This window comes from Spermophilus citellus (genome assembly GCF_964194105.1).
Source record: "Spermophilus citellus genome assembly, chromosome: 5".
NCBI lineage: Eukaryota > Metazoa > Chordata > Mammalia > Rodentia > Sciuridae > Spermophilus > Spermophilus citellus.
This window is the reverse complement of record NC_138186.1, coordinates 57631605-57658442: the sequence shown is the minus strand read 5'-3', so window position 1 is coordinate 57658442 and position 26838 is coordinate 57631605. Positions and strand designations below refer to the sequence as shown.

Genomic DNA, 26838 nt, shown 5'->3' with positions numbered 1-26838 from the left:
CATCACTTAAGCACACAGTTCTCAATGATGTCACCCCTACTGGGGAACATGAGGCAAACCCTAGACACATTTCTGATTGTTACAGCTCAGGGACTGCTCCTAGCACCCAGGGGGCAACAACCAGGTTGGTGTGAACCTGCCTACAGCACACAGGAGAGTGCCTATGACAAAGATCCTGTGATTCCCCAATGTCAAGACTTGCTGGCCAAGAAACCCTCCTACGTTCCTATGCCCCTCTCTCTGTCTCTGCCTCTTTGTGGCCCTCACCCCAAAATGCCCACACCAACCACTGGTTCCTGGAGGAGGAGCAGCTCTGCCCCTCCATCTTATGGCTACTTTGTTCTGTCTTATCGCCCGTACCTCCTGGTCTCTGCTGTTGGATTCAAAAGTCAACAAGTTGAAAAGTCAGCTGTGGCCATGGTCCAGGAGGAAAAACAGAGAAACAATGGCAACCTGGTGTGCAGGGGACACCCTGGTTGGGGTCATGCTTGCCCAGGGCACGGAGGGAGGGACTCGGCCACATCCAGGGGGTATAAAGAGGGAGTGCTGAAGTCTTCACTCCAGTGCGACCGTGGATCTCAGAGTGGCGCTTGCTCTGTGACCAGCTGGGAATCGGCATCATGAAGTGGATGGTGGTGGCCTTGGTCTGCCTCCTGGCCTTGGAGGCGTCAACTATACCTGTCAAGTGAGTGTGGGCCTGGCTGTGGGTGCAGGGAACCTCAGGAACCCTGCAGCCCTGTATGGAGCAGCTAGTCAGGGGGCAGCAGCTGGGTCTGAGTTGGATTCTCTCTTGGGCCAGGGAAGGCTGCCCCTGCTGGAGCTGAGCAGAACTCAGCTGGGAGCAGGCAGAGCCTGGCCTCAGGAGCTGCTAGTCAAGGCAACAGCTTGGTCCTTCCCAGACTGTGGGGAGAAGATGGTCCTGAGGCAGAGAGTAGGGTGACTATGCCCACGCAGGTCTTTGCATGATGAATGTGGTTTCTTCCTACAAAAGATAACATCCTAACTAGAGGAGACAGATAATCCCTCCAAAAACTTTCCTGGGACCCCAAATTTGCTGAAAGAAGCCAAAATCATTTTAGCAAAAACACCAATTCCTGTAAATCTCTATAACATGAGGTGTTGAAAATTCAGGATGGAGCAGGTGTCCTGCCTCAGGGGACACTAAGACTCCCAGCCTGCCACCTGCCTGCTGTGCCACCAGGGAAGAGTGCAGAGGGCCTTTTCTGTGTGTAGCTTTATAGCCACACATTCAATCAGCTGCAAATTAAACATATTAGGGAACAATTACTGCTCCCCTACTCCATGGTGTGTCTCATAGACACTACCAGGTGCTTGAGTGCATCACAGGAAGGGACATACTTTGGGATGAGCTTTGCTATCTCTGAGAAATGTTTTATTTTATTTCTATGTTTTCATGTTTCTGGTGACTGCACCCAGGTCAGGCACATGCTCAGTAAATGTTGTGCCACTGAGTCACATTCCAGACCTGACCCTTAAAAAACAAAAGAACAAATCTCAGCAGACATCCTCTGGAAGGTGTAAAGTCCCAGTGTCCCAAGTCCCTCTCCCCTTCATGGGAAGTATTTTCAGGGTCTCTGAGAGCAGAGGCCAGGGCAGGAGTAGGACCCCTGAGAGGGGCTGAGGGCAGGCATGAGGGAAGTTCATTGTTTCCTGAGTCTTGGAGAAGTGCTGAGTGAGGTTGAAAGAAGGGGAGAAGGAAAGAAAGAAGAGGAAGAGGGAAGGAGGCGAGGGAGAACATCAGGGAGAGAAGAAATTAGAAGGTAGGGGAAGGAGGGGAGCCCTGCCCTGACACCCAGCCTCCCCTAGGGTCCCCCTGAAGAAAATGAAGACTATGCGTCAGACCATGAGGGAAAAGGGCTTGCTGGGGGACTTCCTGAGGACCCACAAGTACGATCCCGCTCAGAAGTACCGCTTCAGCGACTTCAGCGTGCTCTATGAGCCCATGAGCTACATGGATGTGAGTCCTAGTCTCTAGGTGTCCCTGTCCCTGCTGCCAAAGCTGGGGACTCCCTGGGCTCCCACCCTGAGGCTGCTCCCTTCTCCCAGTCCTGCCAGCCTGGGCCACCCTGCTGTGAGTGGCCCATTGGGCAGAGCATGGGGAGGGCCCCAGCTGACCTGGCAGCTGACCCACAGAGACCACGTGGCTGCCCTGGGCAGGCTGGGACTGAGGCCTGTGTGTCTGGGACCCTGGCTTCTGGTGGTGCTGTAGGGCAGGGCTGCCCTTCCTGCTCTCCCATGGAGAAGCCTGGCCCCTGGGTCCCCCTAATGCTCACAGCCGTCCCCATGGCTCCCCAGGCTGCCTACTTTGGTGAGATCAGCATCGGGACTCCACCCCAGAACTTCCTGGTCCTGTTTGACACTGGCTCCTCCAACCTGTGGGTGCCCTCGGTCTACTGCCAGAGCCAGGCCTGCAGTGAGTGCTGGGCTGGGCAGGGAGGGCCCCTGGGCAGGGCCGGGCACTGGCATCTCCAGGGATGCAGGCAGGGAAGGCTGCTCACTCCTGAGGAGGACAGGGACTTGTTTAGGGTCTGAGGGCATCAACAAGCCAGAGGGAGGAGGCTGGCCCTGCTCCAGGGTGGCCCCTTGCCTTGCCTCGTGTCAGGATGGACCCCTTCATCTCTGCCGTCCACCTCACCCCCTCCAGTTCATTCCGCTCCACCCTCTCCTGCTCACCAGGCAGTGCTGCTCCTCCCCTCAGGACACTGTCCACTCCGTGCCTCGCCCTCCACTCTCCTATCCACTAGCTTCTCCCTGAGTGTCTCCAGGGATGGGCTAGAACTCTGCTGGATGTGGTCCCTGTCCTGTAGTCATTTAGGGAGACAGAGGATCTTCAGTTTCTTAAGGCTGCCCTAATTCCTTCCAAAACCTTGGGGCTGGAGTGTGGACATATCTGTCCACCATAGGCACACCTCATGCCACCTCCACATCCCACTATGCGGAGCTCCTGGGTGAATTGAGGTTGGGGTGAGTGGATTCCTCTTAGGTCTCCCTCCCACTCCTCACTGGATGAGCATTTCCCACTAGGTTTCTGCCGGTTTCTGGTGGGGTAGAGATAGAGGAGGAGTCTAGGGCACCTGCTTACAGGGTGGTCATCATCCGGGCATCCAATTACCTGTGAAACATGGGCTTTCAGGCCAATGCCTTCCAACTACTATGAGCCAGGGGCCAAGGCTGTCACTCCTGCCTTGGTGACCAGGTGGGGGTGCTGAAGCCTCAGGCTGGGAGCTTAGGCTGAGGGCCAGGCAGGGGTGCAGCCCATGAGCCTGAGAACCAGGCAGCCCTCTGCTCACCCCTGGCCTCCATGGCTCCCTCCTGCAGCCACACACCCTCGCTTCAACCCCAGCAAGTCCTCCACCTTCTCCACCAACGGGCAGACCTTCTCCCTGCAGTATGGCAGTGGCAGCCTCACAGGCTTCTTCGGCTATGACACCCTGACTGTGAGTGCTCCAGCTGCCACCCCCACCCTGGATGAGGGGATGTGAGAGGGTGGGGACCTAGATGTCCTTGTTCTTTCCTGTCCAGGGATGGGGCACCAGAGTGACCAGTCAGATAGTGCCTTTTTTTAGGAGCTTAGAACTGGGGGGCAGAGGTGTGGGGATGGGAGGCTACAGTGAAGGAGGCCCTTGGAAGAGAAGTGACAGTTGGGATGCCTGTGGAGAAGTGGGCAGATGGGCCAGAGGAGGAAGAAAGACCATGGAGGTTCTGTGGTGGCATGGGGCAGGAGGACATAGATGCACTCAGAAGTGTCACCTCCACTCCAATGTGTCTTCCCCCCACAGGTCCAGAGTATCCAGGTCCCCAACCAGGAGTTCGGCCTGAGTGAGCAAGAGCCGGGAACCAATTTTGTCTATGCGCAGTTCGATGGCATCATGGGCCTGGCCTACCCTGCCCTGTCCATGGGTGGGGCCACCACAGCCCTGCAGGGCATGCTGCAGGTGGACGCCCTGTCCAGCCCCATGTTCAGCGTCTACCTCAGCAAGTGAGAGACTGCCCTGCGGGTCCCTAACTCCTGCGCTGTATCAAGCCCTGATCCCTTGGGGTGTGGATACCTCCCAGCAGGGGGTGGCTGGGCCACACTTGTTCAGAGCCTCAGTTCCTGGGCTCTGACTCTCCTGCTCCCCTGCCCCTGCCCCAGTCCACTCTCACGACCCTTTGCCTTTCCAGGCAGGATGGTGTCTCCTTCTTCAGTCTCAACTTCTCCCGGGTGTCGCTGCTCTAATTCCCCATGTCTTGGGCCTGCCTGCTGCTCTGGGCCCCGAGAGCCCCCTGCCTCGCCTGTGCTACTCCCTGAGGCCTCTCTGTCCAGTGACCTGCTGCCTCACCTCCTGCTTGTGTTTTTCTAGGTCTTGGAGTCTCCTGTTCTATGCCCTCGACTATTCCTCACCTACTGTTCTCCCAGCCTCCACAGCAGGCCAGGTCAGGAGGGGCCTGGGCCTGGCTTTTTTCTCTTGCTCTCCAGCTTTCTTCCTCTCTACTGTCTAGAGTCAGTTCCATCTTCTTGCTGTGGCTTGGTCTCCTTATCCTGCCTTCAACACATTGACCCTGTCACTAACCCTGGGGACTCCTTTGGCCTGTTCATACTTCTACCCGTAACCCCAGGTCCCACCCACTCTGCTACCACTCAGGGGAGGCTTCTGGAAGAATCATGGCCTATTTCCTTTCCTTCCACCAAAGCCCTGTCCCTGTCCACTTGCAGAGGAAATAAAATAAGTGGTTTGAGTGTGGCTCCTGGTGACACGGTCCAGCAATAGGCAGAAGGCAGCACAGTGTGGGTCTGCTATAGAATGCTGTTGTGGCAGCACCATTCAGGAGTCTGTGGGAACACATGGCCTTGTCCTCAGGACACCCCCCATGTGAATCCTGGGAAGGTTCCTTGTGAAGGTGACTTCTCAATATGTGCGTCCCCTTCCTTAACCTCTCCCTCACTTCCCCTTCCTTGTGTGTCCTGCAGCCAAGAGGGATCTGAGGACGGAGGAGCGGTCATCTTTGGAGGTGTGGACGAGAGCCTGTACACAGGGCAGATCTTCTGGGCTCCTGTCACCCGGGAGCTCTACTGGCAGATCGGCATCGAGGAGTGAGTCTGGGGTGGGGTCCCTGGGGACGCTCCTTCCTTGGAGGTGGCTTCTGGGCACCCATGGCACACACATATCCAGGCTCCACTGAGCTGTGGGCACAGAGGACTCCTGTGGCCTGCCCTCCCCAGAGCCTCAGCCGGTCTCCACAGGGGCATCAACCCTGGGTCTCGAGAAACGGGTAGGGGGCGCACATATGGAATCCCAAGTACTGGAGAAGCTCTTGTCCAATCACACAGAACCCCACAGTTTGGAACCTGAGGTGTGTGGGACAACTAATTTGTTCCTCGTCCTTACACCAAACGCAACAAGCTTGGTTTTCAGTATTCTCAAAACTTCCTTGAAGTTTTCAGAATACATCCCTGGGTCCTTTAGGTGACCCTGCACAGACTCACAAGTAATGTGAGGCAGGGGACAAGCTGCAATGGCCCTGTGGGGCCCTCATCTCCATCGTGTATGCCTGCTCCGCAGTGACAGGAAGGTCTCCCCTGGTTGCCCTGACCTGGTTGGGCTGAGGCTGCCCTCTTCTTGCCACCCAGGTTCTATGTTGGGGAAGAGGCTTCTGGCTGGTGCTCCCAGGGCTGCCAGGCCATGGTGGACACAGGAACCTCTCTGCTCACCGTGCCCCAGCAGTACCTGAGCTCCCTTCTGCAAGCCATAGGGGCCCAGGAGGGCGAGTATGGACAGGTGGGTGTGGCATGGATGTGCCCTGGCCAGGTCAGGGTCAACAGTGGTGTTTGACCAGTGGTGTTTGTTGTTTCCTGGGTCCCTGTGAGTGAAACTTGGGGCCAAGTAAATGAGTAACAAGGGACAACTCTCAATCCACACCTCCCTGTCCTCCACACAGCTATGCCCCTTCGCTCCTGTGTGTCCTGGCAAATGAGATGGATCACCTAATTAGCCCTCCCCACTAGGGGAGGGAGCCCTGGTCCACTTTTTGCACATGGCTGTGTGATTTCAAAGGACACCTTCAGGGAAAGGGCATCGATTCAACCTCTCAGAGGGGCCATTCAGGCAGGAGGAGCGTCTTTGGGTGTGGGACATTCACAGGTCTCTCCAGATGTCACCCACTCTAGTAGTGCACATGACACCCACGCAGTACCTACATAGCATTTGTCCTGAACTGCGCCCTCTGCTCCAAAAAGAGGTCTTGGGCATCCGGGATGTTTAGGAGGTGCTCTTGGGTGGGCAATGAGGGGACCTGGAAGAACCTGTTTCTCTGCAGTTTTTCGTGAACTGTAATGACGTCCAGAACCTGCCCACCTTCACCTTCGTCATCAACGGGGTGCAGTTCCCTCTGCCGCCCTCTGCCTACATCCTCAACGTAAGTCCTGGTCCCTGGGGCTGAGCCACTGGGGTGGAGGAGCAGGTGCAGCCAGAACAGCTCCAGCTGGCCCTGTGCCATTCCTCAACTCATGTCACCTGGGATTATCCCCACCAGAAGAGTGTCACCCATGATCAATCAGTCTCTTAATCAGTGGAGAGGGGCTCTGTCTAGGGCTAGCCCCTGTGTGAACCCCAGTGCCTAGGCTTCCCTTTAGGTGAAAGGAATTGTCACAGCATTTGATGGGGCGATTCTCATTCTGTTTTACAAATGAAAACCTGGAGGTTCAGAGAGGTTCAATAGCTGATCCAGCTGCACAGATGATGAGGGTGAAGGTAAGGTCTGAATGCAATCTAGCTTTACTCTAAGCTGAACCACCATTCTGACTTTTGCCAATGAGAAACAGAAGGGAGCTTTAGCAAGAAAAGATACCCAGCATGGGATTAGGTGACCCTGCAGAGGCCACTACAACCTGTGTTTACCACTGGGAAAATCCCTCCCACCAGCCCCTCTTGTGAAACACCACCTTCTCTATGAGCCTTCAGGGCCAGTCCTTGATTTGCTCATCTCCAAATGTGTACCCTTGACCAGGGCTCAGGCTAGCAGTGTCCAGGCCATGTGTGACCGAATGAATGAGTTCTGCCTTTCTCTGTTGAGCAGGAGAATGGCTATTGCTTGGTTGGACTGGAAGCCACCTACGTGTCCTCAGGAAATGGCCAGCCCTTTTGGATTCTTGGGGACGTCTTCCTCAGGTCCTACTATTCCGTCTTTGACATGGCCAACAACAGGGTGGGCTTTGCCACTGCCGCCTAGACGTTCCTCCTGGACACCTGGGCTCCCGTCCTCCTCCTGGCCCCACCTTGCCTGGGGCCCTCTGTCCTTCCTCTCTGCAATGTGCCATTCTTAGTGGACCTTCTCCAATAATAAACAGTATCCCATATTGGCCAGCCTGATGTTTTTGGAGTTTTCTTGTTTCTTGTAAGTAGTCCTGGGTCTCAGGGAATGGCAGAGTGGGAATCAGGACAGGTCTCACCCTGATAGATATGTGGGGCCATGATGTTCCTTGGTGGGTCACTGAGATTGTAAGTGAAATGGGTCCTGAGCTGAGGCTTGGAGATGGGCTCTGTCTTCCTCAGAGCTTGGAGTGACTTCATAGCTTCCCTCTAGAGGGGGGGCAGTGGTAATGGAGCATAGGTGACGGTAAGAGTCCCTACTCTAACAACCTGAGATGCCATGGTGGTCGACTTTACCACTCCCAAGCTACTCATGACCCCAGGACACAGATGCATGTCTACAGGAAGTGTGACTGGGGGGCACAATTCTCAGATCTAGATGTCTGACTTCTTAGGTCTTAATCAACCTTGGCCAGAATTTTCTGCAGATTCTGGACACCTATGTGCCCTTGGAACTTTCATGTGGTCTATGAGGGAGGAGGCTGTGCTAGATACTATTTCTAGGAGGACTTCTGGAGCTTGGGGACTGAGTTAGGCAGATTGCATTTACCTGGTCTCCTAGGTCCCAGGACTTCAATTTGAAGGAGGGCTGACACTGAGCTATGGATATGGGCATAGCTCCTTGAATTACAAGGACATCAAGCCCACTTTCTCTAAACAAGCCACATCTTACCACAGTCTGGCTGGGCGCAATTCAGGAGCCACTTGTCAAAAGAAATGAACTTTATTTTTAGAACACACACACCAAACCACACAGCTCCTCAGGAAAAACCTTCAGAGCCCAACTGCCACCACCAGCTTTCCCCAAGCCTCTCAACCTCCCCCACTCCTCCTGCTCTTCAGGCCGATTGGCTGGGTCGAGTGGGCAGAGCCAAAAAAGTCCCCCAATGAGCAGCTCCGTGGTCTGAAAGGGAGGGGAAACAGCCAAATGAGCATCACCGCAGAGGAACCAATCAGTTGGCAGCTAGAAGTTTGCTGGGGCTGCTGTGAGCCAATCATCAGCCAGCAGCTGGAAGTTTGCTGGCAGCTGGAATTTTGCTGGGGCTCCTTCGGCTGTGGCTCTCAACATCTGCCCCTCTCTGTTTAAAGAACAAGCGTGTACCTTAGGGACCCTGCCTGCCTTAGGTTGTCCAATAGTACATATGGTCCTTACCATTCATCTGATGAGCTGACCTCAAGGCGTCAGCCTCCTGTCTTAGGTTGGTACCATTGCAATTGGATCTTACCCGTCATTGACTACCAATCCAGCATACAGTCACACCTGTGGATAGGTCTTTGTGCCAGTGGGGGTGTGAGGTTCTTTGCCTCACCTCTGTGGGCCCCCAAATTTTAGTTGAACAACCATGACAAGCAGGAGGGAGGAAGATACACCAAGCCAATTGACGGCTCCTTTTGGAAAACTTGTACCACCGATGACACCATCAGCAAAAATATCCCAACGCTACCACAAGTCGCTGCACCAACAGATAGTTCACAATGCATACAGGTGAGTTCACAATGCATACAAGTCATACATAGTCCAGGCAAGTTCTGCAAGCAGTTCAGTGATGGCTATTGCAGAAGCTGTAGATTGGTTTTATCTTTGTCTTCACCGGCACTAGGATGAAGATAGGAATTCTGGCAATAATGGCTAAAGAAAAAATGATGTAACATTCCAGAAGGCACTAAAAGAAAACAATTTTCTTAACAATTTACATTATCTTGAACAGAATTATTAAATATAATGAAAAGGAAAGGTGAAAGTAAACAAACACATCTGTTAACCTCCTTTTTTGTTCTCATATTAAAACAATCTTCAACAGCTGTTTACCCAATTTAAATGAAACCATTTAAATCACGTGAATAAAAAAATATATTTGCATCCATTTTTTCATGAGAGCTCATCATATATGATATATGGACATACATACATACAAACATACAACATAAAACACAAGTGTGCACACATAATATAATATGTACAACACATAACATAATAGTAAAGGCCTTGTAACTTTTTACAGGTGAAATCTCCATTGCAATGTTTAAAAACTCTATAGTCAAAAAATAGAACTGATCAGCAAAACATTAACCTAGGTCTGTATGAGCTCAAAAAACAAAATAGAACTTCATGATGTGGGAAAGGGTAATAATAAAAAAGATATTGAAAAAAGCATCCTGGTTCTGTCGCAGATGTAAGGATAGCCAAACTGGAGTTTTGGATATCAGCTGTTATGGATTTGAGCCAAATCATCTTCTTTTTGGTCTGTAGAAATCGCTTTAGTTAATCTCTCTGGAATCCAAATCGGCTGCTGTTCTCCCTGTGGAAACACACAAACAGACCCCAGACTCCAGACAATTACTGGGTCAGGACCTTCCAAAGTACCTTGGGCTTATGCACATTTTTTGGACATATATGCCTTTCCGCAGCACTAAACCCTGATGAATCCAAATTTTAAAAGTTTAGAGTAAAAAAGGTTATTTTAAGTTTATCTTTGAGCAATATATACCCCTTCCCAATTCCCTCTTTTGCTTTAATAAGTACATTTTAATAGTTTGATGAGCTCTTTCAACTATGCCTTGTCCCTGTGGACTGTATGGGATTCCTGTTATATGAGTAATGCCAAATGATGAGCAAAATTGTTTAAAAGTGGTAGAAGTATAACCAAGGGCATTATATGTTTTTAAGTGTTTTGGAACACCCATAGTGGCAAAATTTTATAAGCAATGAGCTATAACATCTTTAGTTTTTTCTCCGGCATGAAGGGAGCCCATCAAAAATCCAGAAGAAGTATCAACTGTAACATGCAAATATTTTAATTTTCCAGATTCTGGCAAGTGTGTGATGTCTATCTGCCAAATATGGTTAGGTATCAGTCCTCATGGATTGGTTCCAAGATGAACTTGTGGTAAAAAGGTCACACAATTTTGACATTGGTTTATTATTTGTCTAGCTTGTTCCTTAGTTATTTTAAAATGCTTTTGTAAAGTATTAGCATTGACATGGAACCTTTTATGAAAATTTGTAGCTTCTTCTAGTATAGAGAAAATATGTATGTCATATGTAGTTTTATCTGATAAATCATTGCCCAAACTAAGGGCTCCAGGCAATCCTGTATGTGCCCTGATATGCCGTATAAAGAATGGATCATTTCTGTCCCAGATTAGACTTTGTATAGTGGAAAGCAAAGAGAAAACAGTAGAGGAAGGGGAAATCCTACCAGCATCTTCAAGGGACACTATAGCATTAAGTATATACTGACTATCGGAAAATAAATTAAATACAGAATCTTTAAACATCACAAAAGCTTGTAATACTGCATTAAGCTCTACCTTTTGAGCTGATTGTTTGGGTACTAAAAATGTAAAAGTTTGATCAGGTGTAACTATTGCTGCTGTACCATTATTTGACCCATCAGTGAATATATTTGGAGCATTCATGATAGGTGTTTTTCTTGTCATTTTTGGAAAAATTACAGGATGCAATGACCAAAAAGACAACAAAGGATTAGATGGTAAGTGGTTATCAAAAGAAACATTAGATTTGCACATGATTATTGCCCAAGTATTTAACTCATTAGCTAACTCATCAATTTGATTCATAGTAAATGGAGTAATAATTTTATTGGGAGAAATTCCAAACACTCCCTTTGCTGCTTTTATTCCTTTGAGTATTAATTGTCCTACAGCCTCAGGATACCTAGTAAGAATAGTGTTAGGAGAATAAGATAAATGTATCCACAATAATGGACCTTCTTGCCAAAATACTCCTGTAGGTATATTTTTTGTTGGTAGTACAATAAATAATAAAGGCAAACGTATATCAATTCTATCCAAATGCATATTTTCCATATATGTTTCAATGATTTTTAATGCCTTTCTTGCTTCAGGCATTAACATTTGTGGGTGAATTTGGATCTGATGGACCTTTTAGGATATCAAATAAAGATCCCAACTCTCCTGTTGGTGTGCCTAGATGAGGCCTTACCCAATTTATGTCTCCTAATAACTTTTTAAAGTCGTTAAGTGATTTGAGTTGATCTACTTGTATTTGAATTTTTGGTGGACAGACCATGGTTGAGGATAATAGAACTCCTAAATAATTAATTGGAAAATTTAATTGTACTTTATCTATTGCTATCTCTAGATTATAATTTTCAAAAAGTTTGTAAGTGTGGCATAACATTCTAGCAATGTGTTTTTATCTTTGTGTGCTAATAATACATTATCCATATAGTGAAGTATTTGTAGTTCAGGATTTTGATTTCTAAGTGGCTGGATTACTTTGTTAACATAAATTTGACACATAGTTGGGCTGTTAGCCTTCCCTTGAGGGAGTACTTTCCATTCATATCTTTGATCAGGACCTTCATGATTCAGTGCAGGGATAGTAAATGCAAAACTTGGACTATCCTCAGGATGAATTGGAATTGAAAAAAAAAACAATCTTTAATATCTATAACTAAAACATACCATGTTTTTGGCAAAGCAGACAATTGAGGAATCCCCGATTGAGCAGGTCCCATAATAACCATCTCATTATTAATGGCTCTTAAATCTTGCAATGATCTCCATTTACCAGATTTCTTTTTGATGACAAAAATGGGAATATTATGGGGAGATACAGAAGGTTGTATATGTCCTTCCGCTAATTGTTGTTTGACCAGGTCATGGGCTGCTTGTATCTTTTCTTTAGTCAGGGGCCACTGAGGAACCCATACTGGTCTTTCTGATTTCCAAGTAATTTTTATTGTCTCAGTGGCCCTTTCTGAAAATCCAACCCATGTCTCTCTGTTTCTTGATCTATTTGTATTGGTGCTGCTATACCTTGTTCTTGTTTTTCTAATCTTTTTCCTTTCCTAAAACCTTGTCTAGCCATAATAGTGGGTGCATTTTAATTGATTTTAATTGTTAATGTCAAACCTAATTGATCTAGGACATCTCGTCCCCATAAATTTACAGGGAGATGATCCAATACATATGGTTGATTAGTTCCTTCATATCCTTCAGGATCCTTCCAATCTAATACCATTGCACTTCTATGGGGATTAGTCACCACTCCCAGGCCTCGAAGCATTTGAGTGGCTTCTTGTAATAGCCAGTGTTTTGGCCATTCTTGACGAGAGATGATGCTAAGGTCTGCACCTGTATCCAGTAGCCCATTAAATTCATGTCCTTGAATATTTAGTTTTAGCATGGGGTGAGAATCTAAATTTAAAGAAAGCATAGCCCAATCTACACCTGTGGAGCCTAATCCCTTGGAACCTCTTTCTACAGCAGGCCTGGAAAATTTATCATGTAGGCTGGGTATTATTAGTAACTGTGCTATTCTATCTCCTGGTGAAATTACTGATATACCCTTTGGAGAACTGGCTATAATTTTTATTTCACCTTCATAATCGGGATCAATTACCCCAGGACTTATCATAAGTCCTTTTAGAGTAGAAGAACTGTGTCCCAATAATAAGCCTACTGTTCCTTTTGGGAAGAGGTCCTTTTACCCCTGTGGGAATGATTTGAACTCCCATCTCTGGAGTTAGTACTGATCTGGCAGAGGTGCAGATGTCCACCCCTGCGCTCCCTCTGGTTTGTCTAATGAGGAATCTAATGGACAATGTGTCCTGGGCACTACCCTGATGGGATTGCTGTGTTCCTCCAGTGCTCCTTATATTTGTGGTCGTGGGCCCCAGAGCATTGGGCCCCCCGTCCATTTTGTGGCAATGGAGCCCGATGCCTTTCTCCATGATATCGTGAATAAACACCTGGTCCTTATTCATTTTTTGATAATGGAGTACCCTCTATGGTGGTTTGAGAACGGCATTCATTAGCCCAATGTCTCCCTCTATGGCATCGTGGGCAACCCGGTATTCTACTCCTTTGATACCTAGTTTTGTTAAACCCTCCTCCTATGGGGCAATTCCTTTTAAAATGTCCTGTTTGTTCACAATTGTATCATGTTCTTGGCCTGGCATCTAAAGCCTGTTTTACTGCAGCTGCCACGACTTGCTCTTGTTCATTAATGTCTCTACATAATTTAATATATGTGTTTAAATCTTCATGTTTCCATGGTCTAATGACTTCTCTGCACCAACAATTCGCTTGGTCATAAACCAGTTGTTTTATTAATGGCTTTGCTTGTTCTGTATTCCCAAAAACTCTGGTAGCTGTTTGAATAAGCCTATCTACAAATTCAGCGTAAGGTTCATTAGCTCCTTGTATTACCTTAGATAATTGACCTTGTAAACCTCCATGTCCTTGTAAAGTCTTCCATGCCCTAACCGCCTCTACAGCAATTTGTATGTATACGCCAGGATCATATGCAATTTGTTGCTGCTGATCCTCATAAGGTCCCTTTCCTTACAACATATCTAGATTTCTCTGAGGATAACCAGCTGCTGCATTTCGCCTAGCCGTCTCCTTGCAAAATTCCTCATTGACAACCTTCCGTAACAGGTATTGTCCTCCATTTAGCACAGCTTTACACATATTAGCCCAATCTGCTGGCGTCATGTTCAAGTTGTTAATGGATTCGACCAAGCTTACAGTGAAGGGTGCTTGAGGATCATAGGTTGTTACAGCCTCTTTTAGCTGCTTCGCTTTTTTGAAATTTAAAGCATGGTGAATTCGCTGCCCTCCTGCCTGCTCAAATACAGGGCATGTTAATATTTGAGATCCTGTCTCAGGATCCCAACTATCAACTGCGGGGGTTGGGAGCCTCCCATCATATGGAGGTAGCGCTGTTGGTTGGATATTTACGTCCTCTGGTGACAGAAAGGTGTTAGTAGCAGTCTCCTGTTGTAATTTTTCCCCTGATGGCTTTTTCTGCTCTAAACTTTCTTCCTCTGTCTGACTAGTTTGAGAGACCTTCTCTTTTACTTGAATCTCTTCCTCTGTCTGACTAGCTCGAGAGACCTTCTCTTTTACTTGAATCTTTTCCTCTGACTAACTTGAGAGACCTTCTCTTTTACTTGAATCTTTTCCTCTGTCTAACTAACTTGAGAAATCTTCTCTTTCACTTGAATTTTTTCCTCTGTCTGACTAACTTGAGAGACCTTCTCTTTTACTTGAATCAATATGTCTTCTCCTTCCTCTACCATTGTCTGAACTGAAGGCTTTGGACTAAGCAACAAGATACAAACATCCACAATGGCAATGTGCCAACTGGCAGAGTCCCTGGGCTTTTCTTTTCTATTCTTTTTAAATCTTCACCATGATGGTTCCATTGTGATATATTTAACAACTCCTCCTTAAAAAGCCATGGGCTACATTTTTGTATTGTATCAACATATGCCCTGACTGTTCTTGATTTTACTGAGATGCCTCCTTCCTCTAACAATTTACTTAACAGTCTTTCGGTTTGTTTTTTACTAATTTCTGATCCCATATTTCTACTATAATACAACCCAACAAGATGACGCCAAACAAAACCGAGACAAAATGGAATGACACAAAATCATTATAGCCTTTCTATCCTCCTGAAATGTCCATCCGTCCTTTCTCCTTATCTGTTCCTCAGACGCAAATAGTTTTTCCTCAGATGTGAGCGGTTTTTCTTCCGTCTCACTCATCTCCAGGGACAGGCAACTTAAAACAAAAGTGAAACAAAGCAAAAGAAGAATCTTAAAATGGCTACCCATCCTCTCACCCTGCTCTCAGGGGCGAGCAGTTTACCTTATCACTTACCCTCAGTCCTTCCCCATGTGGCCCACCAAATGCTGCAGTCTGGCGGGGCACAATTCAGGAGCCACTTGTCAAAAGAAATGAACTTTATTTTTAGAACACATCACCAAACCACACAGCTCCTCAGGAAAAACCTTCAGAGCCCAACTGCCACCACTGGCTTCCCCCAAGCCTCTCAACCTCCCCCACTCCTCCTGCTCTTGAGGCCGATTGGCTGGGTCACATGGGCGGAGCCAAAAAAGTCCCCCAATGAGCAGTTCCATGGTCCGAAAGGGTGGGGAAACAGCCAAATGAGCATCACCGCAGAGGAACCAATCAGTTGGCAGCTAGAAGTTTGCTGGGGCCGCTGTGAGCCAATCATCAGCTGGCAGCTGGAAGTTTGCTGGGTCCCCTTCGGCTGTGGCTCTCAACAACATCTCAGATTTCAGAGACCCAAATAAGGCAACTTCTGTCTTTGGAGACAAAAGTTGAATTAATGGTTCACAGCAGTTTCACATTCAGTCCAGTCACTATAGGTCAGGAGGTCCTGTTGAGAGCCACAGCCGAAGGGGCCCCCGCAAACTTCAAGCTGCCAGCAAACTTCCAGCTGCCGGCTGATGATTGGTTCACAGCGGCCCCAGCAACATCTAGCTGACTGGCTCCTGTGTGGTGATGGTCATTGGAGATGGTCATTGAGCTGTTTCCCCGCCCTTTCAGACTGCCAGCTGATGATTGGCTCACAGCGGCCGCAGCAACATCTAGCTGATTGGCTCCTCTTCAGTGCTGCTCATTGGGCTGTTTCCCTGCCCTTTCAGACCACAGAGCTGCTCATTGGAGGACTTTTTTGGCTCCACCCATGCGACCCAGCCAATCGGCCTCAAGAACAGGAGGATTGTGGGAGGTGGAGAGGCTTGTGGTTGTGAGAGAGGCTTGGGGGAAGCCGTTGGTGGCAGTTGGGCTCTGAGGGTTTTTCCTGAGGAGCTGTTTTGTTTGGCGTGTGTGGTTCTAAAAATAAAGTTAGTTTCTTTTGACAAGTGGCTTCTGAATTGTGCCCAGCCAGACTGCAGCATTTGGTGGCTCGCATGGGGAGCGACTGAGGGTAAGTGATAAGGTAAACTGCTCACCCCTGAGGGCAGGGCCAGAGGATGGGTAGCCATTTTAAGATTCCTCTTTTGTTTTGCTTCACTTTTGTTTTAAGTTGCCGTCCCTGGAGATGAGTGAGACAGAAGAAAAACCGCTCACATCTGAGGAAAAATTATTTACGTCTGAGGAACAGATAGGGAGAAAGGACGGATGTACATGTCAGGAGGATAGAAAGGCTATAATGACTTTTTGTTGTTCCTTTTTTATTTCATTCTGTCTCGGTTTTGTTTGGCGTCATCTTGTTGGGTTGTATTATAGTAGAAATATGGGATCAGAAATTAGTAAAAAACAAACCGAAAGACTGTTAAGTAAATTGTTAGAGGAAGGAGGCATCTCAGTAAAATCAAGAACAGTCAGGGCATATGTTGATACAATACAAAAATGTAGCCCATGGCTTTTTAAGGAGGAGTTGTTAAATATATCACAATGGAACAGCCCAGGGACTCTGCCAGTTGGCACATTGCCATTGTGGATGTTCGTATCTGGTTTGCTTAGTCCAAAGCCTTCAGTTCAGACAAAGATAGAGGAAGAAAGCTTAGAGCAGAAAAAGCCATCAGGGGGAAAGTTACAAAAGGAGACTGCTACTAACAACTTTCTATCACCAGGGGGCATAAGTGTCCAACCAACAGTGCCACATCTACAGGATACTGCTACTAACACCTCTCTATCACCAGAGGACGTAAATGTCCAACTAACAAGGCCACCTCCATATGCTGGGAGGCCCCCAACCCCCGCAGTTGATAGTTGGGATCCTGAGACAGGATCTCAAATACTAACATGCCCTGTATTTGAGGTAGGAGGGCAGTGAATTCACCATGCTTTAAGTTTCAAAATAGTGAAGCAGCTAAAAGAGGCTGTAACAACCTATGGTCCTCAAGCACCCTTCACTGTAAGCTTGGTCGAATCCATTAACAACTTGAACATGACGCCAGCAGATTGGGCTAATATGTGTAAAGCTGTGCTAAATGGAGGTCAATACCTGTTGTGGAAGGTTGCCAATGAGGAATTTTGCAAGGAGACAGCTAGGCGAAATGCAGCAGCTGGTTATCCTCAGAGAAATCTAGATATGTTGTAAGGAAAGGGACCTTATGAGGATCAGCAGCAACAAATTGCATATGATCCTGGAGTATACACACAAATTGCTGTAGAGGTGGTTAGGGCATGGAAGACTTTACAAGGACATGGAGGTTTACAAGGTCAATTATCTAAGGTAATACAAGGAGCTAATGAACCTTACGCTGAATTTGTAGATAGGCTTATTCAAACAGCTACCAGAGTTTTTGGGAATACAGAACAAGCAATGCCATTAATAAAACAACTGGCTTATGACCAAGCGAATTGTTGGTGTAGAGATATCATTAGACAATGGAAACATGAAGATTTAAACACATATATTAAATTATGTAGAGACATTAATGAACAAGAGCAAGTCGTGGAAGCTGCAGTAAAACAGGCTTCAGATGACAGACAATTAATGAACAAGGGCAAATTGTGGCAGCTGCAGTAAAACACGCTTTAGATATTCCTACAGGAGTATTTTGGCAAGAAGGTCCATTATTGTGGATACATTTATCTTATTCTCCTAACACTATTCTTACTAGGTATCCTGAGGCTGTAGGACAATTAATACTCAAAGGAATAAAAGCAGCAAAGGGAGTGTTTGGAATTTCTCCCAATAAAATTATTACTCCATTTACTATGAATCAAATTGATGAGTTAGCTAATGAGTTAAATACTTGGGCAATAATCATGTGCAAATCTAATGTTTCTTTTGATAACCACTTACCATCTAATCCTTTGTTGTCTTTTTGGTCATTGCATCCTGTAATTTTTCCAAAAATGACAAGAAAAACACCTATCATGAATGCTCCAAATATATTCACTGATGGGTCAAATAATGGTACAGCAGCAATAGTTACACCTGATCAAACTTTTACATTTTTAGTACCCAAACAATCAGCTCAAAAGGTAGAGCTTAATGCAGTATTACAAGCTTTTGTGATGTTTAAAGATTTTGTATTTAATTTATTTTCCGATAGTCAGTATATAGTTAATGCTATAGTGTCCCTGGAAGATGCTGGTAGGATTTCCTCTTCCTCTACTGTTTACTCTTTGCTTTCCACTATACAAAGTCTAATCTGGGACAGAAAAGATCCATTCTTTATAGGACATATCAGGGCACATACAGGATTGCCTGGAGCCCTTAGTTTGGGCAATGATTTATCAGATAAAACTACACATGACATACATATTTTCTCTACACTAGAAGAAGCTATAAATTTTCATAAAAAGTTTCATGTCAATGCTAATACTTTACAAAAGCATTTTAAAATAACTAAGGAACAAGCTAGACAAATAATAAAACAATGTCAAAATTGTGTGACCTTTTTACCACAAGTTCATCTTGGAGTCAATCCTAGAGGATTGATACCTAACCATATTTGGCAGATGAACATCACACACTTGCCAGAATTTGGAAAATTAAAATATTTGCATGTTAGAGTTGATACTTCTTCTGGATTTTTGATGGGCTCCCTTCATGCTGGAGAAAAAACTAAAGATGTTATAGCTCATTGCTTACAAAATTTTGCCACTGTGGGCGTTCCAAAACAGTTAAAAACAGATAATGCCCTGGTTATACTTCTACCTCTTTTAAACAATTTTGCTCATCATTTGGCATTACTCATATAACAGGAATCCCATACAATCCACAGGGACAAGGCATAGTTGAAAGAGCTCATCAAACTATTAAAATGTACTTATTAAAGCAAAAAGAGGGAATTGGGAAGGGGTATATATCCCCCAAAGATGAACTTAAAATAACCCTTTTTACTCTAAACTTTTTAAATTTGGATTCATCAGGACTTAGTGCTGCGGAAAGGCATATGTGTCCAAAAAATGTGCATAAGCCCAAGGTACTTTGGAAGGATATTCTAACAGGACAATGGAAAGGTCCTGACCCAGTAATTGTCTGGAGTCGGGGGTCTGTTTGTGTTTTTCCACAGGGAGAACAGCAGCCGATTTGGATTCCAGAGAGATTAACCAAGGACCTGACCCAGTGATTGTCTGGAGTCGGGGGCCTGTTTGTGTATTTCCACAGGGAGAATAGCAGCTGATTTGGATTCCAGAGAGATTAACTAAAGTGATTTCTACAGACCAAAAAGAAGATGATTTGGCCCAAATCCATAACAGCTGATATCCAAAACTCCAGTTTGGCTATCCTTACATCTGCGACAGAACCAGGATGTTTTTTTCAATATCTATTTTATTATTGCCCTTTCCCATATCATGAAGTTCTATTTTGTTTTTTGAGCTCATACAAATGAGCTCAAATGTTTAATGTTAATGTTTTGCTGATCAGTTCTATTTTTTGACTATAGAGTTTTTAAACATTGCAATGGAGATTTCACCTGTAAAAAGTTACCAGGCCTTTACTATTATGTTATGTTTTGTACATATTATATTATGTGTGCACACTTGTGTTTTGTGTTATATGTTTGAATGTACGTATGTCCATATATCATATATGATGAGCACTCATGAAAAAATGGATGCAAATTTTTTTTCACGTGATTTAAATGGTTTCATTTAAATTGGGTAAACAGCTGTTGAAGATTGTTTTAATATGTGAACAAAAAAGGAGGTTAACAGATGTGTTTGTTTACTTTCACCTTTCCTTTTCATTATATTTAATAATTCTGTTCAAGATAATGTAAATTGTTAAGAAAATTGTTTTCTTTTAGTGCCTTCTGGAATGTTACATCATTTTTTCTTTAGCCATTATTGCCAGAATTCCTATCTTCATCCTAGTGCCGGTGAAGACAAAGATAAAACCAATCTACAGCTTCTGCAGTAGCCATCACTGAACTGCTTGCAGAACTTGCCTGGACTATGTATGACTTGTATGCATTGTGAACTCACCTGTATGCATTGTGAACTATCTGTTGGTGCAGCGACTTGTGGTAGCATTGGGGTATTTTTGCTGATGATGTCATCAGTGGCACAATTTTTCCAAAAGGAGCCGTCAATTGGCTTGGTGCTTGTCATGATTGTTCAGCTAAAATTTGGGGGCCCACAGAGGTGAGGCAAAGAACCTCACCCCACTGCTGGTACAAAGACCTCTCCACAGGTGTGGCTGTATACTCCACCGGTAGTCAGTGACGGGTAAGATCCAATTGCAATGGTACCAACCTAAGACAGGATGCTGACACCTTGAGATCAGCTCATCCGATAATGGGTAAGGACCATATGTACTATTGGACAACCTAAGGCAGGCACGGTCCCTAAGCCACATACTTGTTGTTTAAACAGAGAGGGGGAGATGTTGAGAGCCACAGCCAAAGGGGCCCCAGCAAACTTCCAGCTGCCAGCAAACTTCCAGCTGCCGGCTGATGATTGGCTCACAGTGGCCCCAGCAACATCTAGCTGATTGGCTCCTCTGTGGTGATGCTCATTGGAGATGGTCATTGAGCTGTTTCCCCGCCCTTTCAGACTGCCAGCTGATGATTGGCTCACAGTGGCCCCTTCGGCTGTGGCTTCCAGCTGCCAGCAAACTTCCAGCTGCTGGCTGATGATTGGCTCACAGCGGCCCCAGCAACATCTAGCTGATTGGCTCCTCTTCGGTGATGCTCATTGGGCTGTTTCCATACCTTTTCAGACCACGGAGCTGCTCATTGGAGGACTTTTTTGGCTCCGCCCATGCGACCCAGCCAATCGGCCTTAAGAGCAGGAGGATTGTGGGAGGTGGAGAGGCTTGTGGTTGTGAGAGAGGCTTGGGGAAGCCGCTGGTGGCAGTTGGGCTCTGAGGGTTTTTCCTGAGGAGCTGTTTTGTTTGGCATGTGTGGTTCTAAAAATAAAGTTAGTTTCTTTTAACAAGTGGCTTCTGAATTGTGCCCAGCCAGACTGCGGCAAGGTCCCACACTTAAGTTATTCAAACACCACCCTCTTACTTTTTGCGCACGTGAGTGTGTGTGTGTGTGTGTGTTTGTCTGCCACACGACCAGCGCTGGCTTCATGAAAGGTTTGATTCATGAGTAATTGCTAGGGAGTTTTAAATTAAAGAGACAAGACTCTCATTACCTTTAATACCAGCTCCGGGACAGCTTCTCCTAGCTCCTCCCCAGCAACCTAATGTGGTGGCGAGGTTTACAAAGAGACTAGTGAGAGAGGGAGAGCACGCCAGAGAGTGGGCTTTTATTGGGGAACAAAAAATTCAAGGGAAAAATCCCATCCAATGAAGGTTAAGGGGGGCAGTATCCCAAGGTCAGGGGCGAAGATTCGGTCTTCAGAACAATGGTCAGGCACGCCTCTGCACGGACAAGCCCTCAGACCTGGAAAAGGGTGGGGAAGGTTCTAACACAGCTGTGTCTAAGCGCCTCTCACCCAGCCAGGAGGTAACTCAAATCACATGCAAGGATGGCCGCCCACATGTGTGTGTGTATGTGTGTGTGTGTGTGTGTGTGTGTTACACTCCCCTGATGTGAGGAGTGGGAGAAGAGCCTGGGTAAGTTTCTCACCCAGCCCTCTGACTTCTGAGTAACACCTGGAAGTGTGTGATAGTGGCTAGGGAGGACGTTGAGAGGTTCCGACTTGATCAGGTGTGTGGACAGAACCACAGACACACTGTGCTTCTTGTGGCTTGACTCTGACCTGTACTCAGTTGCCAGGCTTATGAAGGGGAGACGGTCACCCTCTCTGTAGGCAGTGCTCTGTATCCTGCTCTCCCCTTTTTTGTTCCTCTCCTCTCCCTGATTACTCCTCCTTAGAAATGTGATTTTTACAGTAAAAACTTTTTGGACCCAATATATATTTTTGACAAAATGGACCTAACAGATATCCACAGAGCATTTCATCCAAAAACACCTCAATGCATTTTCTTCCATGTGTCCCTGCAATCTTTTGAAAAATGGACGATATTTAAGGCCATAAACAAGGTTTTGTAAATATGTAGCATTCTATGAAATTCCTTGTATGGTAATAGATCATAATGAAATGAAATTAGAACTCAGGAGAAAGAATAAAATGACAGAAATGACACAAACACATCTGGATGGGCCATTAAAAAAGGGGAGAATTTAAAATTCTTACAATTAAGAGACAGAGATGCCTCATATTAGAATCTCTTTGACTCCGTGAAGGCCATTGGGAGGGGAAAGGTATAGCCATGAGGGCCTCCATGAGAAAATTAGAAAGATTCCCAATATACAACCTTATGATGAATTCAAGGAAAGAAGACAGAAGGAAATAATTAAGACCAGAGCTGAAATTCATGCAACAGAGGATCAATTGTGAAAATACAAAGGATCAATGAACAGGGAATTGAATCCTTGACATGATACATAAAATTAGCAAACCCAAGCTAAACCAGTCAAAGGAAAGACAAAGAAGACATAAATTAATAAAATTATAACCAAAAAAGAAGATATCGCAGAAATCTTGACAATCATTATGGACTCTTTGGGAAAACTTATAGTCCAATAAATTGAAAACTCGGGAAGAAATTGAGTTTCTAAACACACATGGCCTACCCAAATTGAACCACATGAACAGAGAAAACAAACAGACCCAAGAGAAGCAATGATATTGATGCAGTAATTAAAAGTCTTCCATAAAAGTACAGCCCAGGAAACGTGGATTATCCTGTGAATTCTACCATGCCTGTAAGAAGAATTAAAGACAGTGCTTCCCAAGTTATCCTATGAAATAGAAATGAGGAGGAGAAGCAATTCCAAATTTATTCTATGAAGCCAGAATCACCCTGAAACCAGAACTAGATAAGGACACATCAAAGAAAGAACACTACAGATCCATATCCCTGATGAACATAGATACAAAATTCCTAAATAAAATGTAAGCAGATCACATTCAACAACACAATAAAGGGGTTATACATCATGATTAAGTAGGTTTCCTTCCTGTTATGCAAGGATGGTTCCAAATATACAAATCAATAAATATAATTCATGAAATAAATAGAATTAAGGACAAAAGTCCCATACTAATCTCAAAAGACTCAGAGAAAATGTTTTGGAGAAAATTCATCCCCCCAGTCATGATAAAATCACGAATAAAACTAAGTATATAAGGATCTTCCTTCAGCATCACAAAGGTTATTCTATACAACAAGCCCAAAGCCACCATCATAGTGAGTGGGGGAAAACGGAAAGCATATTCTCTAAAATCAGAAACAAGACAAGGATGTTCACTCTCACCATTTTTGTTCAATGTAGCACTTGAAATTTTAGTCAAAGCAACTAGGCACATGGAAGAAATAACACGGATACAAATAGGAAAGTAAAAATTCAGATTATCATTGTTTGCAGATCATATGATCCTATACTTACAAGATCCCAAAACTCCACCAAAAGACTTTTAGAGTTTAGTCAAGTGTCAGGATGCAACATCAGCAAAGAAATATCAGTAACTTTTCTATTCATCAATAACGAATCTGCTAAAAAAAAGGAAACAACAAAAAAATAGGGAAAGAATTCCATTCCCAATAGCCTAAAAAAAAAGCAAGAAAATAAATAAATAATCCTTTAATAAATGTAATGAAGGAGGTGAAAGACCCCCTGAAATAAAAATTATAAACAATGAAAAAAAATTGAAGAAGGCACTTCAAAATGGAAAGATATCCCATGTTCATGGACAGGCAGAATTAAATCATGTGAAAGTGCCATATTACCAGATGCAATTCACAGAGCCAGTGCAATCTCCAAATACCAACGACAATCTTCACACACACACACACACACACACACACACACAAACAACAACGACGACAACAAAACACAGCCCTAAAATTCATGTAGAAGAATAAAAGACCTAGAATAGCCTGCTTAGCAATGGTAACCCAAAAGACATATGCCGGAAGTTCACAATATCTGGTTTCAAATTATCCTACAGAGCCACATCAACAGAAAGAGCATGACACTGGCATAAAAACAGACACATAGCCTAAGGGGTGGAATAGAAGACCCAGAGACAAACCCACTCAGATTTTGTCATCTGATCCTTGACAAAGGCACCAAAAACCTATGGTGGAGAAAAAACAAACTTTTAAACAACTGAACCTGGGCAAAGTGGATATCATGTGCGGGAGAGTGAAGCCAGGTGTCTCTCTCTCAACCTGCACAGGAGGCAACTCACAATGGATCAGATATCTAGGAAGCCGACCAGAGACTTTGTACCCTGTAAGAAATCACAGGGTCAATACTGATAAATAGGTATGGGACTTCTTTATTAGGACTCCTAAAGCTCAGGAAATCATACCAATTGTTAATAAGTGGATGGCATCAAATCCAACAGATTCTGTGCTGCAAAAGAAATGGTGTGAAGAGTGTGAAGAGAGAGCCTACAGAATGGGAGACAATATTTTCCAGCTACTCTTCTGACAGAGGATTAATATCCAGAATATATAAAGAACCCAAAATGCTTAAAACTAAGCAAGCAAATAACCCAATCAACAAATGGGGCAAACAACCAAATAGACATTTCTCAACAGAAAAAGACAAATGGTCCGTAAATCATGAAAAATGTTCAACATCTTTATTAATGAAGAAATGCAAGCTGGGCACAGTGGCACAGGTCTGTAATGCCCGCAGCTTGGGAGGCTGAGGCAGGAGGATCGCAAGTTCAAATCTAACATCAGCAAAAGTGATATAGTAAACAACTCAGTGAGACCCTGTCTCTAAATAAAATACAAAATAGGGCTGGGGATGTGGCGCAGTGGTTGAGTGCCCCTGAGTTCAATCCCTGGTTTGCTCCCCACTCCAAAAAAAAAAAGAATGCAAATCAAAACTATACTGAGATGGGGTCTGTTGGCACAGGACTGTATTTCCAGTGCCTCAGGAGGCTGAGACAGAAGGATTGCAAGTTGAGCCCAGCCTCAGCAACTCAGAAAGGACCTCAACAACTTAGTGACACCCGGTCTTTTAATAAAAAACAAAAAGTGCTGGGGATGTGGTTCAGTGGTTAGGCATCCCTGGGTTAAATCCCCAATATCAAAAAGGAAAAAAGAAAGAAGAAAAACACAATCTAAGATGGGAAGAGAGGGGAGGGGGGATAGTAGGGGATAGGAAAGGTAGCAGAATACAACAATTACTAATAGGGCATTATGTAAAATTGTGGATGTGTAACCGACGTGATTCTGCAATCTGCATTTGGGGTAAAATTGGGGGTTCATAACCCACTTCAATCTAATGTATGAAATATGATATGTCAAGAGCTTTGTAATGTTGTGAACAACCAATAAAAAAAAGAAAAAAAAGAAAAACACAATCTACATGGATATTATGTTTTTCTCCAATCAGAATGACAAACATCAAGAATACAAATAATAGTGAAGAATGGCAAGGATGTGAGGGAAAAGGAACGTTTTCTAATATGCTGTTTGTGAAATTGTAAAATCATAAAACCACTATGGAAATAAGTATGAAGGATCCTCAAAATCTTGGAATGATCCTGGGTGGTAGCACATGCCTGTATTCCTGAGCACATGCTACTCAAGAGGCTGAGGCAAGAGGATCACAGGTTCAAGATCAGCCTCAGTAACCTAGTGAGACCCTATCTCAACATAAAAACTGAAAAGGTCTGGGGATGTAGCTCAGTGTTAAAGCTCTCTTTGATTGAATTCCCAGTTCCCAAACACAAACACAAAAACAAACAACAAATCTCAAACCAACAAAAGTACTGTTACGGAGCCACAGTATGACCCAGCTGTGCTACTCCTGGCTGCTCCTCGTAGTTCATCCAAACATTAAAGTTGGCGCACTGTGGGAATCACGCGCACACAGGTTTATAGCAGTGTGACTCCCAGGAGCCAAGGTATGGAGCCAGCCTTGTTGTCCATGAACAGAGGAGTGGATACAGCAATGTGGTTTATGTGCACAGTGGAACTTATTCAGTCGGAAAGAAGATGAAATTATGTCACTTCAGGAAAGTGGGTGTTAAGCAAATTGTGCCAGATTCAGACAGCCAAGGGTGGTACGTTTTCTCTTATGTGTAGAAGCTAGAGAGAAAAGTGGGGGGGGGAGTAAGGAGGGAGTCACCTGGGGCTGGGGTTGTGAATCAAAGGGAGACCAGTAGGATAGACGAAGGGGACCAGGGAGGCAGGGAGGGACAGGGGAGGTACTGGGGAATAAATTGACAAATTTGTGATACATGCATGCATGAGAATGACAAAATGTGTTCTACCATTGTGTACAAATAATGCCCAAATAGAATTTACATTAAAAAAGGAAAAATTGCCAGTTTTTCACTCTTTTTGATGAAGTAAAATGAACATGAAAACAGATGAGCTATCAGGAGTAGAGCACACTGACTTCTCATGAGCCAGAGGACTCCACCTCACTCCCACCTGAATCAGGAAGTGGAATACTGCCGGGCAGGGTGGAGCACACCTGTAATCCTAGCAATTTGGGACACTGAGGCAGGAGGATTGACAGGTCCAGGCACAGCAACTTAGCAAGCCCCTCAGAAACCCAGCAAGACCGTGTCTCAGAGTCACTAGTAAAAAGGACTGGGGGTGTAATTAAGTAGTAAAGCACCACAGGGTTCAATCCTGGGACACACACACACACACACACACACACACACACACACACACACACATCAAAAAGAAGAAAAGGAACCAGAATGAATACTCTCAGTCTCACCTAAGTCCTTTAGCCTTTGCCTCCCCAGCCCC

At 45.1% G+C, this 26838-nt stretch overlaps 1 protein-coding gene across 1 annotated transcript; it reads left to right on the top strand.

Moving 5' to 3' along the window:
* Positions 1–617: 617 nt before the first annotated feature.
* LOC308650327 (gastricsin-like) lies at positions 618–7230 on the top strand (the record flags this gene model as incomplete). Its single annotated transcript, XM_081296395.1, has 9 exons — positions 618–685; positions 1828–1978; positions 2317–2434; positions 3340–3458; positions 3801–4000; positions 4973–5095; positions 5633–5780; positions 6319–6417; positions 7078–7230. The coding sequence occupies exons 1-9, from the start codon at positions 621–623 to the stop codon at positions 7228–7230; spliced, it is 1176 nt and encodes a 391-aa protein (XP_081152521.1). The 5' UTR covers positions 618–620.
* Positions 7231–26838: the final 19608 nt, after the last annotated feature.